General features: G+C 42.9%; 1 protein-coding gene across 1 annotated transcript in view; it reads left to right on the forward strand.

Moving 5' to 3' along the window:
* dnm1a (dynamin 1a) overlaps window positions 1-15,451 on the forward strand; it is a 313,554-nt gene that overhangs the window by 202,774 nt on the left and 95,329 nt on the right. Inside the window, exons 11-13 of the mRNA XM_067249828.1 lie at window positions 10,493-10,579; window positions 10,659-10,729; window positions 10,866-10,917. Of these exons, the coding sequence (XP_067105929.1) occupies window positions 10,493-10,579; window positions 10,659-10,729; window positions 10,866-10,917 (210 nt within the window). The remainder of the gene's footprint in view (window positions 1-10,492; window positions 10,580-10,658; window positions 10,730-10,865; window positions 10,918-15,451) is intronic.

The raw sequence follows: 15,451 nt of genomic DNA on the forward strand, positions 1-15,451 counted from the left end.
TCTGTCAGCTTGAAAACGGTCTGCACAGTTCCAGAACACATTGAAGTTATCGATAAATATCAGTTTGTGTGTCAGACAGACAGATGCCAACCATGTGTTGAAAGATAGTAGTCGACTGAAGGCTTCTTTTCCTCTGTGAAAGCATGCAATCGGTCCACTGATAAATACATCTTGATATCTATTGAGTGTGTTCAGTAGCTAGGTGAAATGTTTTTTAAGTATCTCAGTGCCAGTTTTCTCAGTGTAGGATATCAAACGAGCCAGTGTGGATGATAATCTTAGGGTTGTTTGGTTTATTGTTGAGGATTGTTTGTACCTCTGATGACAGTTCCTCGACAGATGTGTTGCTAAGACAAATATTTTCTGTCTTTGCCAGTTTAACATGTGCTGTCATGGCATCTCCAATCAAGATAGTGGCCATATGTGGTGTTGTGTTTGCATTTCTAACGTGTGCCTTATCAGTAGCTGCGGAGCCAGTTCTTATCTTATTTGGGTTAGCAATGATAGGACCTTGTGCTAGACCAAGGTTAGCCACTGTGTCAGTGCTAGCAGTAGATTCTATAGTGCTATCAGCGTTAGCTCCTCTAAGTGTTGATGGGCTGTGGGTAGTCTTAGCATTCCTTGGATCTTGATAATCCTGTGATATTGTTGTCTGATTAGGCTTGATAGGGGGTCGAACAGTGCCCCGAGTGGTCCGAGAGGGGCTTGGAGTGAAATGGGTGACTCCCGGTCGCAGCAGACGATGATGTGTTGGATTTGCATGTGTGTAGTACTACCATCATGGTGTGTCGGCGATCTTGGCCCTTCATGTTTGTTTGCTGCGTGGCTAGCACTCCTGTGCCTCTTCGCCTTGGATTCCACACACAAGGGAGAGAGAGTTCCCAGTGGTTCGAATCTGTTTCTGAGTGTGACAGGAGGAGAGGTGATGCGGGATGCTGTTTATCCTTGGTGCCAGTCCCATCTCCGATGAAGGTAGAAGCGGCGCTAGGCCTCTTTGGTTTAGCGCCGAGAGCAGGCCATGACTCATCCGGTCCAACGGCCGGTGGAGAGAAAGCTGGTTCCAAGGGTGGCTCATTGGCCAATAGCTTAGCCTCCGGGCTAGGTAGCATGGAATCTATAAAATCTTCGGTCTCTCTGATATCTAAGAGGGTTCTGACTCTTAGCTCCAGTTCGACTATCCTCTGAGTAAGTTGTTTGCAGTCGTTGCAAGCCATAGTTCTACAGGGAACAAGCTTTAGCTTGCTTGCCTGTGGTCAGTCTGGGAGAGCAGCCCAAAATACTTCTGTTCTCCTTGGGCTTCAGTCCTCTCAGGTTGTTCCTTTTTGTGGTTGTAGTCGATCCACTTTGCCCCTATCCGAAGTATTTGATTTTGAGTAATATCATCCAAATATCACCCGGCAGATGAACGAATCATTGATCCAAAGACTCGGTTGTCAGAAGAATGAAACATTGATCCGAAAACACGGTTGGGAGATGAAAGATTCTTTCATCTGCCGTGTACGAGTCTTTGGATCGTTTTTCACGTGACCTGCATAGGCTCAGTACTGCTAGCTTGACGAAACAGAAATGATTAGTTCATTTTGCCTCGGTATTCGGGTACGGGTCTTTGGATCATTTTTCATGTGACCTGTATAGGCTCAGAAGAGGAAATGTAATTGTTTGCCACGATAATTAAATGCTACTGTGAAATTACCATTTTCAATCATACAAACTGTCATGATGTATTATTTGAATCCAGTAATTGCTTTTAAAATAGTATCTTCTGGTTTACATGCAGGCCTACATGAGAATATGATAAATGTTTGCAGTGGATGTATTTAAGCCAGGGAATTGGTTTAAAAATGTTGATAACCCCCCCCCTTGTTGAAATGAACGAATGACTCGAAAAAAGATTAGTTCATTTTACTGAACGAGATTCAAAGAACCGAGTCAGTAAAATGATCCGAACTTCCCATCACTAGTATTTAGCTGGTCGGCTCGATGACGCCACGTGAGTAGGGCTCGTGAGACTGCTCACCAAAAGAACAAAGGGGAACCAAGTAACCTCAACTTTCCTAGACTTGTAGCTATGGTACTAATGCTGAAGGCTCGCTGATATCGTTGTCTGTCTTGGAACGTATCTATGCATCGTTGCTAACGTGTGATGTTGTGACGTTAGGCTGGCACTGAGTTCCCTGTGTGCACACAAGGCACTTTTTGCCACAAAAACTTAATTCAAGCCTACACCATCAAACGTAACGTTCATGCGAATACAAGCAACTCACCGGTACCAAGTTTTTTTAGGGGTGGGAAAATAAATTTATGTTTAAGTGAAAATGTTTAAGTGAAAATATGTCTTACATGAAAGCGGTCCGTGGCGCAAAAAAGGTTGGGGACCGCTGCTTTAGAGGACGCATCACAGATCATGGCGCTCCCTCAAATTGTGCAAACACTGTTAGAATTAGCTGAGCAGGTAGAGTCTAATAATATATCTGAGTCTGATGCCCGAGACCGAGTAGTACAAGTCATAGAGAGCTTGGCTGCATACTCTGCCATCACAGATTTACACATTAATAGTAGCTCTGCCACTGTTTTAGTCATTGTTTGACATCAAGTTGCTCAGTCTGTGATGCGTCCTCTAAAGACCCGGCAATTCAATCAATTTCCCGGCACATTTGCAATGTAATGCAATGCAGATGTGCACACCGCCCCCTACCGAGCAAGATGGGTAGCTCGGTCAGCAGGGAGCTGAAGAAAAGCGGCTACTGACGTCACTCTGCTGCGCCGCTCAGAATGCTTTTTGGTTCATTTTGCATTTCTGAAAATGCATTTTAATTTTGGTCACGATTTGCTTCCATAAGGATAAGTCTGCAGTTTTTACTGCAGTGAAATGAACGGCGCTCGGCACTTCTAATGATTAACACAAAAACAATCTTACCCTGTCTGAAGGCGTGAAAAGGTCTAAAAGTTTTCAAAGGGGATTTCTCTGCGTGATTATTCCACGTTTATCAACATTCAGAGAAGCGTATCTTCATTTATTTTCTGATTTCTATGTTTATGACACATCAGCTAAAATCTTACAATCTGCACTTTCACAATCTGTAAAAAACGAAGAAATGACCTTGGCCGACAGCCGCCCCTTTTTACCAGACCGTGTCACATTTATGAACAGGCACAGCATTCAGCCTTGCGGCGGTATTTTTGAAGTCATATTTTACCGAGGTAGAAGTGAGCCAAACGTGATTAACCGTTAGAAGTAGTGAGAGTCACGAGCTGGAACTTAAGATGCTCCACGTCCAGTTCGAGCCTAGTTCTCACTGCTGAATTTACGAGAGATTACCTTTTAACACGAGAAGCGGCAAGCGGAGCAAAGGCACGGTCTTAAAATGAACATGTGTTCGTCAATCTGTCATTCATATCAGTGTTGTTAGTCAGTGATTATTTCATTAGAATGTCTATTGCCCTTCAATCATTCAGCAAAATGTAATTTATTTTAAAGGATGTTACACGAGTTGCAGGTTAGACTGCAGTTGCTCTATAAATGTGTAGCCTGACATTATCAACATTTTAATATTGTCGGATGACAATGATGTCAAATGTCAAAAGTAGTGTAGCGACCCGTCAAAGCATACGTGTCAAACTCAAGGCCCGTGGGTCACATCCGGAACGGCGTACAATTATATCCGTCCCACAAGATCATTTTACACATCTTTTTTTAATGGCCCGGCCCTCTCCTGCCACCCTCAAGCACTGCGCTGACCAGCTGTCTCCGGTGTTCATCTACATCTTTAACACCTCCCTGGAGACATGCCATGTGCCAGTCTCAAGTCCTCCACCATCATCCCTGTGCCCAAAAAGCCAAGGCCAACAGGACTCAATGACTACAGACCCGTCGCCCTGACCTCTGTGGTAATGAAGTATTTTGAGCGCCTTGTGCTGGCACACCTCAAAGCCATCACAGACCCTTTCCTGGACCCACTGCAGTTTGCCTACAGATCTGTGGATGACGCCGTTAACATGGCCCTCCACTTCACCCTACAGCACCTGGACTCCCCAGCATCCTATGCCAGGATCCTGTTTGTGGACTTCAGCTCTGCCTTCAACACCATCATCCCTGCCCTGCTTCAGGACAAGCTCTCCCAGCTGAACGTGCCTGACTCCACCTGCAGATGGATCACAGACTTCCTGTCTGACAGGAAGCAGTGCGTTAAGCTGGGAACACAAGTCTCTGACTCCCGGTCCATCAGCACCGGATCTCCTCAGGGCTGCGTCCTTTCCCCTCTGCTCTTCTCCCTGTACACCAACAGCTGCACCTCCAGTCATCCGTCTGTCAAACTTCTGAAGTTTGCGGACGACACCACCCTCATTGGGCTCATCTCTGACGGGGATTAGTCTGACTATAGGTGGGAAGCTGACAACCTGGTGACCTGGTGTAGCCAGAACAACTTGGAGCTCAATGCTTTTAAGACAGTGGAGATGGTTGTGGACTTCAGGAAGAATACAGCCCCACTCACCCCCATCACCCTGTGCGACTCCCCAGTCAACACTGTGTAGTCCTTCCGCTTCCTGGGCACCATCCTCTCCCAGGACCTCAAGTGGGAACTGAACATTAGCTCCCTCACCAAAAAAGCACAACAGAGGATGTACTTCCTACAGCAGCTGAAGAAATTCAACCTGCCAAAGACAATGATGGTGCACTTCTACACAGCCACTGCCAAGGACAAGAGCAGACTGCAGCGTATCATCCGCACTGCTGAGAAGGTGATCGGCTGCAATCTGCCTACCCTCGAGGACCTGCACACCTGGAGGACCCTGAAGCATGCAAGGAAGATCGTGGCCGACCCCTCCCACCCTGGTCACTCCCTGTTCCAGCTACTCCCCTCTGGCAGGAGGCTGCGGTCCATCAGGACCAAAACCTCACGCCATAAGAACAGTTTCTTTCCATCTGCTACTGGCCTCTTCAACAAGGCCAAGGACTCCCATTGACATTCATTCACTTATTTAACTATTATAAGTCCATCTAATGGCAATTCAGTATGCATAAGCCACTTTATCTCAGTATCCGATTGCACTATGTTGACCATTCACGCTGCTCATTCTATTCTTATTTTTATATACATTTTATTTTATATTTAAATTGTTGTATTCTTAGATTGTTTAGTTCTTAGAAATAGTTAAACTTTAGTACTTTTACTTAATTTAAGATCTGTATATGTTTAGTGTTTTGCACCTCCCTGCCACAGTAAATTCTGTGTTTGTATAACAAACATGGCGAATAAACCTGATTCTGATATGAAGCACCAATAACACACAAACTACAAATCCCATAATGCAGCGCAACAGCTGCCTTATAGAATAGGCTGATGCCTATTCGCCTGATGCGCGCTCGCATTAACTGTGGAAGTCACTTTCTAGCATCACATTATTTATTGACAGCGCATGGTCCAAGTATTGCAAAAATGAGAATACTATTTTGGAACTTCTAAGCTAGAAGGTACGATCACTGCTTGCTCTCCCGTTTATCCTGCACTCAAATGTTTGCTCCCTGAACAATGAATTGGACTGTGACTTGTGTGTTTACATCACTCACACATTGGTTTTGTCTATAAGTTACTGTAGGTTTATCGACTCATTTTAGTCCCATTATGTTATTTGAAATTTTGTAATTTTAGGCTGCCTTCGAACATCTGGCTGGGGACAGCAGATGAAAATTAGCCTCTCTGGCTAACTCTCGCTCACTTACACAGTTTTGCTGTTGATTGGTGTGCATTGTCCCTGCAAAATAAATGAATAAAAAAAACTGAAATGGTGCTAAAACTCTATGATAGTTTCTAATTAGACTAATTAGACTACTGCTCATCGCTGGTGGAGGTATGACTGTCATGTTCACACTTTTAGTCTCTTGGAATTAAATCAAAGCCCACATTTAGTACTCGTTTGCTAACAGAGCAATTGCATCAAAGTTTGTTTTCATCTAACCAAAACTGCAAAGAGGGAACACACCCTTAGATGCAGACAATTTTATTTACCATTGGAATTTACAACTGTTTTGTGTATGCTTCATTTCCCCCAGTACAGCAACATGGTTCTGGAGGAACGCTGTTTCGTTTGAAACATTCATGTAAAATCACCAGTATGAAAATGGACAATCTATGTGTGTAAGGCTAATTAGTGGATACTCTGAGATTAGTTTGAGATCAGTAGGGCACATGACCAAGGAGCTATTGAAATTAAAATGTTTGAAAGATTTGTGTAAAATCACCTGATACACAAAAATACAAAGCCCTGCTCGCTTTTAACCATTTATGGCAGGTAATGGTGCCCATATACACACATAATGTATGACCCAATGCCCTTTGCTGAAGTGCTTTGGGTAAAAATCAAAAAATTTAATTATAGCCTACATTTAGTCTTGGTTTGCTAACAGAGCAATCACATTAAAGTTTGTTTGCATCGAAAACAAACCTGTCAAGTGTGAACTTTAGATGTGAACCTTAGATGCAGACTATTTTATTTACCACTGGAATTTACAACTGTCCTGTGTAGGCTACATTTCCCCCAGAGCAAATGTTAAGGAGGCACTCTGTCTAGCATGTCTAGGGCCATCAGTGAATAGCTATACTCCGCCCCCACCTCGGATACTAAAACGACATCTCTGTTATGCTATTCCACGTATACAGACTGCTAGTCAGATTCTCCAAACTGGTTTTGACGCAGCTAGCAGCTGTAGCCTACTACCCAATGAGGATTTTTCTTCATTATGAGTATGAATAGTGACACATTTCAAAAAGTATATAATCCATATTGGATACTTGATTCAGCCAAGTACTTGGCTCAACACACAACAATAATTCACATGAAAGAGTTTTCACTGTAGATTGAACCAATTTACATTCTAATATCTGTATATGTGATTTAACAGAAATACTACAGTGAGGGAAAAAAATATTTGATCCTCTGCTGATTTTGTACATTTGCCCACTGACAAAGAAATGATCAGTCTATACTTTTAATGGTAGGTTTATTTGAACAGTGAGAAACAGAATAACAACACAAACATCCAGAAAAACACATCAAAATAGATAGAAATTGATTTGCATTTTAATGAGTGAAATAAGTATTTGACCCCTCTGCAAAACATGAATTAGTACTTGATGGCAAAACCCTTGTTGACAATCACAGAGGTCAGATTTTTCTTGTACAGTAGTTGGCCACCAGGTTTGCAAAACATGTCAGGAGGGATTCTCTCCCACTCCTCTTTGCAGATCTTCTCCAAGTCATTAAGGTTTCGAGGCTGACGTTTGTCAACTCGAACCTTCAGCTCTCTTCACAGATATTCTATGGGATTATGGTCTGGAGACTGGCTAGGCCACTCCAGGACCTTAATGTGCTTCTTCTTGAGCCACTCCTTTGTTGCCTTGGCTGTGTGTTTTGGGTCATTGTCATGCAAAAATACCCATCCATGACCTATTTTCAATGCCCTGGCTGAGGGAAGGAGGTTCTCACTCAAGATTTGACGGTACATGGCCCAGTCCATCGTCCCTTTGATGCGATGAAGTTGTCCTGTCCCCATAGCAGAACCCCCCCCCCCCCCCCCCCCAATCATAATTTTTTCACCTCTGTGTTTGACGGTGGGGATTGTGTTCTTGGTGTCATAGGCAGCATTCCTCCTCCTCCAAACACGGCGAGTTGAGTTGATGCCAAAGAGTTCCATTTTGGTCTCATCTGACCACAACACTTTCAAATCTGAAAATTCAAATCTAATTTGAGGTAACTTAAGCTGTGATGTGCCATAGTTGTTACGGCAGCGCTCAAGACTGCAACCAAATGGTCGCATTCTGCGACCAGTTTTTGAGACAGTGCAAGCATTTTTTACAAGCATTCGCGCATGTGCGACATACAAATTTGGAAATTATTGGGTGTGCACAACGTCAGCACACATTAGCAACGACGCATAGATACGACGTTCTAGTAAAACAGCGATATCAGCGAGCCCTCAGCATTAGTACCGTAGCTAAAAGTCTTGGAAAGTTTAGGCTATTTTTCGCTAGGTTCCTACGAACATGTCTTAATCTGCCAGACAAGTGGGTTCCCCTTCGTTCTTTTGGTGAGCAGTTTCACGAGCCCTTCTTACCTGGCGTCATGGAGCCGAGCAGCTAAATACTTATTTAGCACTAGCGTTGCTACTGTATCCCTGCCTGTGTTTGCGCTTTTGCGTTATACTCAGCAAGTATTGTGTCGTGGTGTCGGAGGACTGATCGAAAAGCGCATCATACATTTAAGTCATTTAGCTAAGACTTGTATGTACAGTACGTAATGTCACATAAAATAATGTATTTAAGACGGGGGAGGTGGAGGGTGGCGCACTTGATAGCATGGACAAACTACACAGGGAGAGAATTGTATTTAAAGGCACGGGATCATGTGACAGCGTTAATTGATAGACGGGAGCGCTAATCGAACTGAACCCAGATGACAGCCCGACATAGGAACAGAGGAAAGTAGAGCGTTCTTAGCGGGGGGAGTGAGTATTGTACATTATCGAGTATGCCCGAGTGCAGGGATCGGTCTTGCCTGACTAAACTTGCACTAAGCTTCATTTGTAAAAATGTCAGTAAAAAAACGGACCCACCGACGCAAGCACACCCCACAATTTCCCCAGAAATTGTACCAGGGGCGATTCTAGGATCAGACCTTTAAGGGTGCTCAGTGTAACGGAGTGAGAACCGTGAAACTCACTCCTCAGGTATGTAAGAGGCCACCCACGTCAAAGAAGAGCTAAAACAAAAGCTAGCTTTTCTTTGGCGAGTTGGTAGTGGTCGCGCTTGGAAAATCGGAGGCCGAACGTTCGAATCCCGTGAGTGGCAAACTACCTTGTCAGACGGAGCGTGGCTACGGCTCTTACAGACCCGTCACATAAGCCCCCATTGAGAATGTGATATTTTTTGTGTTGAATGGAGTGAAATACAACATTGTGAACACACTGCCAGTGAGCGACCCGAGTCTGACTCTGGCTAACGTCAAAACAATGCAGCCTAGTACCAGGGGACGCAGTCTCACTCAGATTGCAAGTTTTACACAAATCACACCAAAAATAGTACCACCTGGCTAAATGCAGAATTCCCATATCTCTTGAAACCTGCCCTCCTCAACCTTTTTGGTGTAAAATCGACCGACATGTAAAATGATTTACTGTGTGACATCCCTACAGTAAGTCTATGGGTCTACCGGGCAAGCCGTTCTCACTCAAATAAGACTATCAAGACCCAAATCAAAATTCCAAGTCGACAGATCAATGGGGAATCTCTTTTTCTTCTAAAGGCTGCCCTCCTCAACCTTTTTAGTGCATAATTCACCTAGATATAAAATTGGAAACTAGAGGCATCTTGTGTAAAACAGCGCCATGTCAGCATAGAGCGTACAGATCCGGAAGTGATGAGACCTGTTTCACCGAATACGGAAGTGTTTTCCGCATAACCCCTATACAGTGCCTTGCAAAAGTGCTAAACCCTCTTGCCAATAAAAATCCCTAATTTCACTGGATAACTAATAATACATTGATGTATTATTATGCAAAATATTGAATGAATGAAAAAACTAAGGATGTCACTTTTTTCATGAACTACTAGCATCAAATGATAAACAATATATATATATATTTTTTATTATTATTTTTAGGGGTGCCGAGATGAAATTTAGGGGTGCTTTAGCTACCCCTAAAAAGGGTCTAAAATCAGCACTGAATTTTACCCTCTCTAGTTACATTATTAATTGCATTGCAGGTTAATATAAGGTGTGCCCCTAAATGTTCTGCTTGCGCTCCTAACATTTTCAGTCAGGGGCTACTGTGCTCCTAGTAAGAAAAGTTAATCTGGAGCCCTGTACGGGGGTGGTGGTGGTGGACCCAAGCGCTCAACACAAACTCAGGAAACAGTGAGCTATAGTCCAGAAAGGTTTAATGCCTGGGTTACTGCAGAGTGGAGTGGGCAGTGACAAACAGAGGGGACAGGCAGGGTTGGCTGTGCAGGCGTTAGGCAGGGTGGCAAGGCTGGCTAGTGATCCTGGAGGCACAGGTAAAACAAAGTTAGCGAAACTAATGATACAAAAACAAAATACGTCTAACTGACTGTATTCAGTATTCAACCGAGAGCATTGACTACCAAGGTAGGCAAAACTATAATCCGGTGAGGAATGACGTGAAAACCAGGGTTGATATAGTGCAGGGCTGATGAGTTGATGGGAGACAGGTGTGGAGACTGAGGCAGTGTATATGGGTTATTGGGACTGGAGGCCATGGCTACACTCACCCCAGGGAGACACAGAAATAAACAAAAACCGCCGCTAGGGAGCAGAGGTAGAGGGCATGACAATAGTGTGTTCATGCTTTTTAACCTGTCCCTGTGTCATTTGTGTGTATAGTAAGTGTGTGTCAGTGTTTGGCCGTTGTGGGTGTCTTTGTGTTTATGTACTCCACCCACACAGTCCAGTGTTGTACTGTGCCCTGCGCCCACAGCTGGCTCAGTACCCGATGCTGAGAGAAGAGATGGAGAGGATTGTTACCCAACACATCAGGGACCGAGAAAGCCGCACCAAGAACCAGGTTGGACACACACATATACAAATGCAAGCATATAGTGTTCCACCACATATATCAATATCACGCTTTTCCAAACCCCAAGGTAATACTACTGATTGACATCGAGCTAGCCTACATGAACACCAACCACGAGGACTTCATTGGTTTTGCTAAGTAAGCGACAACAACCATACCTCACAATTTTGTTAAATAGCATGAATAAACACTGATATGCAAAATAAATAAATATGTTTTACCAAGTGATTATGTATTGATTTGTATACCAACTTTTGATGTCTCCTTTATTCAGTGCTCAGCAGAGGAGCAGTCAGATGAGCAAAAAGAAACCACCTGGAAATCAGGTACGCAAGCAGTATACAACAAGCAATTCAACTGAACATTAACAAACCATATGAGTCATTACAGACTGGGTTTAGTGCCAAATGAGTCAAAAAGACAACCTAATTTTCCCCATCCTTCTTTTAGGTTGTTTCTCACTGTATTTGTATGCTTTGCTATGTAACCACCCTAGTCTGTCCTCTACGTGTGTGGCTCTACACGCTTAGACAGATAGCTAAACATTTCATAGAAATAAAGAATGAGTAGTCATGAGCAGGGTCGGACTGGCTGTCAGGAGGGTCGGGAGATTTCCCGAAAGGCCGGTCAAACGGCCGAGGCATAATGCATAAAAATGTGATATATATATATATATATTGTATTATTACACGGCTGTACTTAATGCTGTAGAATGCCCCATTCACTTGAATGGGGCTCCCCAACGTTCTGCGGTCAATTATTTTTCGATAACAGACCGTTGCTATGTATAACTGACCGCTGTCAAGGGAAGTGGCCTGTTTGCTTCGGATTCACGTCTTTCGTAGCACTCCGCAAGAAATCCGGTAACTTTTCAACCCCAGCGTACTCCGTTGCTTTGCGACGTCAGCTGATCCGAAACCTATCGAAATAAAACGTATAGCCTATATACCAGGCAAAAATTGATGAGTTTCCGATTAATTTTAATATTTTTGGAAAGTACGGAGATTTTGACACTTGGTTAAAGGCTGAGTTGTTGCCATCGCCAGTGAAGACAAGACCAAGAGAGGACAGCAGCATAGAAGAGGGCAGTGAAGCGAAGCGGCACAAAGTTTTGGATGACGGCGACATTGACAAAATAGAAGAGTATCGACACGAAATTAACACTAAAAGGAGCACAGTGTGGGCCATGTCAGTTTTCAAAGACTGGTTGATAGAAAAAAAAGGCCATTAGACATGCACTATAGTGCCGAAAGTCTAAATCAGGTGCTACGCTCTTTTTATCCGTCAGTGCAGAATGGCAAAGGCCAATCATACTCAATTGCAAGCTACATCGCACTTAGGGCAGGGATAGCACATCAATTTTCTACATTTGACATAATGAACTCTGGCAGTTTTAAATCGAGCAACGACGTGTTCAAGTCCGTCATCAAAGACTTGAGAAGAAAAGCCAGCATCACCCCCCGATTTCAGCGACAGACCTAGATCTGCTCATCAATTCCGAGGTGCTGAATGTCAACACAGCTTGCGGACTGGTCAAGAAGGTGTGGTTCAATGTCCAACTGCATCTAGCAAGACGTGGCAGAGAGGGCAATCGGGACTTAAAGAGGGACTCTTTCAATTTAAACAAAGACGAAAATGGAATCGAGTATATTTCTCTAGCATACAATGCAGAGACAAAAAAACACAAAGATGCCTAAGATCCTTGCAAAGGAAATTACCATGGCTACATTTTTGCGGAGCCTGAAAATCCAAATTGTCCAGTTGCCAGTTTTAAAAAGTATGTATCTCTTTGCCCACCTAATGCCGATGCATTTTACCTGCACCCTCTAAAAAAGGACCAGCAGCAGCTTAACCAACAGGATGTCTGGTACTCTCGGGAGGCCATGGGACACAATTTCCTTGGACAAATGCTGTCCAAAATCTGCCAGGCAGCGGGCCTGTCCAGGAAGTATGCAAACCATAGTTTGCACAGCACCGCTGTCCAACTGCTGTCCCGGGCTGGTCTGGAGAGTCGGGAAATTATGTCTGTGACTGGGCACAGATGTGAGGGCAGTCTGAGGAGCTATTGGACTCCATCCCTGACAGACAGGGAAAAGTGGAGCAGAGTCCTATCCTCTCATCCCGGCGGCAGCAGATCTGGTGAGTTATAGCTACATAGCATAACATAAACGATTTGAAATTTCAAAATTGTTCTGGCTAACATGTTTTTCTGTGTCCATGGCAGCTCCCCCCCCCAAGAAATCCGGAATGAAGACAGGAATATATCTTTCAATATTCCGAAAGAAGCCCCATTTTCCTTGTCACATTGTACAATTAATGGAAATGTACAGTTCAACATGAATAAATAAAATCTTAGGGTCACACCAGCTCAATACAATTTCAGCAGATGATTGTGCAGCTGTAGAATGTTCAACGTTTTTGAAGATCAACCTCTTTGGCAAACTATTTCTTTGGTGATCAGATCAATACTACGAATTGTAACAAATAAATTGTAAAAAGACACACTGTGTTAAGTTATTTTTTTGTTTTGGCAAGTAGCCATGTAATAAGCGGTATAATGTATAGAACGCCGGCCTTCGTCGGGGCTTATTTTCCCGATAATGACCGGCGTTCTATACATTATCCCTTACATAATACATGGTCGTGGAGCGGTCTGCGTTTCAAAGTCCCGGGCCGTTTTTCAGTCCCAGTCCAGACCTGGACATGAGAGTTTGTTTTTTAGCTTTACTTGTTTAGCCTCTCAGAACATACATAGCACAATCCTTGGGTAGTGTGAACTGAAAAAAAATGTTCACAACACAATACTCACACAAAATAAACAGTTATTACATAATCTATTAATATACTCACAAGCAAAACTGTCCCTAGGCTTAACAGAGGCAGATTAAGTTTGATAGACAAAAAAACTGAGACATGTTCTCTCCAAATGAATACTCTCCATATAGCAAACTAAAATGGAAGAATACCCTCTGACCCTGTTATTACCATGACAACCAAACAATTAGTCATGTGGACTTAGGGCTGGGCGGTATGACGGTATATACCGTGCGACGATAGAAATGTGTCTACCGGCAGAGATTTGGCTATACCGTTTCAACCGCGGTATACTTTTATACTATATTTTTGTATTACACATGCCAATTAAATGTCTGGTTGTTGTATTGTATATAAGCCATCATATAAATCACATTCTTGCGATATTTAGAATTGTAGTTGAACTTTTATTAGATTTTTTATTAGAGAACAAAGGTTGTGCCCTTGCCGAAGGCAAAGCACACCCAACTAGACCGTAGGGTGTGCTTGCTTGCGTCGGTTGCAGAGGGGTCCGTTTTTTAATGCCATTTTTACAACTGATATTTCTGTATATTTTATATAAAAAATGCATAGCCTACTTATTATTTATAAAGATTAAATAGATTTAAAAGCATAATTTTTTCTGCTCATTCACAACTCAAAATACTAAGAGTGAAGAGTAGAATTAAATAGTTGTCTTCTCATTTCCCCTGCAAGAGGGAATGGTGATCAGCAGCCTCATAGTTGAATCAAAACAAATACATTTGGCTGACCGGTGTAAAAATGGACCTAATCTCTATGACTTAAACGTCATTTTAAGTTTTTCCCTTCTCGGGATATTTTCAGGCATTTAGCCTAAAGAATGCATTCATTCATTAATAAAGAACCCCCTTAGAAGCTTATACTAACAACGACGTTACCGGCAGTAGCTATCTTAGATGGAATCGCATTTCAAATAGTACCATCTGCTTACTGAAAATATGCCCCCAAAAACGTAAATAAGCTTGACATTTATTTAGTGGAAAATCGCTCATTCATAAAAAGCTCACTGGTAGCGATCATTGTCAGTAACAACCAAAATGCAATATAGCCCTGTGTGCTACTCCGGTAAATTGTACTACGTACAGTACAGTAGAGCACTAGACTACTGCTGTGTTCGTCTTGGTACCGATTGCGTTGGTAGAATTTGATTTAACATTCCGGTTCAGGCTGAATTTAATTATTTTCATGAACAGATTGACAAAGTTTAGGCTGTGGCAATGAAATTCAGGTTAGCTTAGTAGTCAGATAGTTTCACCTATTGAAAGACTTGATTTAAGTAAGGCGAGTGCCGAACATGTTCTGTCGCCGTTTGACTTCCTAAACAGCTGTGGAGATGTTTTTGTTAGCTAATGTGTCTCGCGTAGGCTACAGCGTTGCAGTGAGCTACACTGGTTTGAAACCACAGGTAATGATAATTTCACCAACAAATCGTTTACTTTTAATGTTTAATGAATCCTACAACGAAAATGTATTTGTGAGGAATGTTTATTTTAAAGATCGAAAACAGATGCATCATAGACCACTGTAGCATTTGTTGCCCGGGCAACAGAGGCTAATGTCATGATGCTAATACTTCAGTGAAATAGTAGACTACTTTTAGATGATTTTCTGTCAGAGGATGGACCAAGGAAAGCACCACAATGAAAAGAGTTGACTTTGTTTATTAAGTCGAGCTGCTCGGATCACGTCACCACGACAGGCAGAGTGGTTGGCATGAGTGAGAAAACATGTCTCTCAGAAGTCCTTTATATATGGCTGGACTGTACAAATATAGTTACCACCACAACATCTCCTTAAATGGTACTCATTCCACAACTTGATGCACAGAAGAAACTACACACAGGTGATGCGGTCATCAATCATTACTTGTACTATTCTCTGCATCTTGCACTTAACCTAAGTTGACCCTAGCACATTCCTTGATCTATATGTGTATTGTCCAAGGCTTGCTCCGTGACCTCTTGACCACAGCAAGAGACAACCTCACACATGTATAGAAAATCTGCGTATCAACTACTGTTTCCG

This window comes from Osmerus mordax, chromosome 14 (assembly GCF_038355195.1).
Source record: "Osmerus mordax isolate fOsmMor3 chromosome 14, fOsmMor3.pri, whole genome shotgun sequence".
Taxonomy (NCBI): domain Eukaryota; kingdom Metazoa; phylum Chordata; class Actinopteri; order Osmeriformes; family Osmeridae; genus Osmerus; species Osmerus mordax.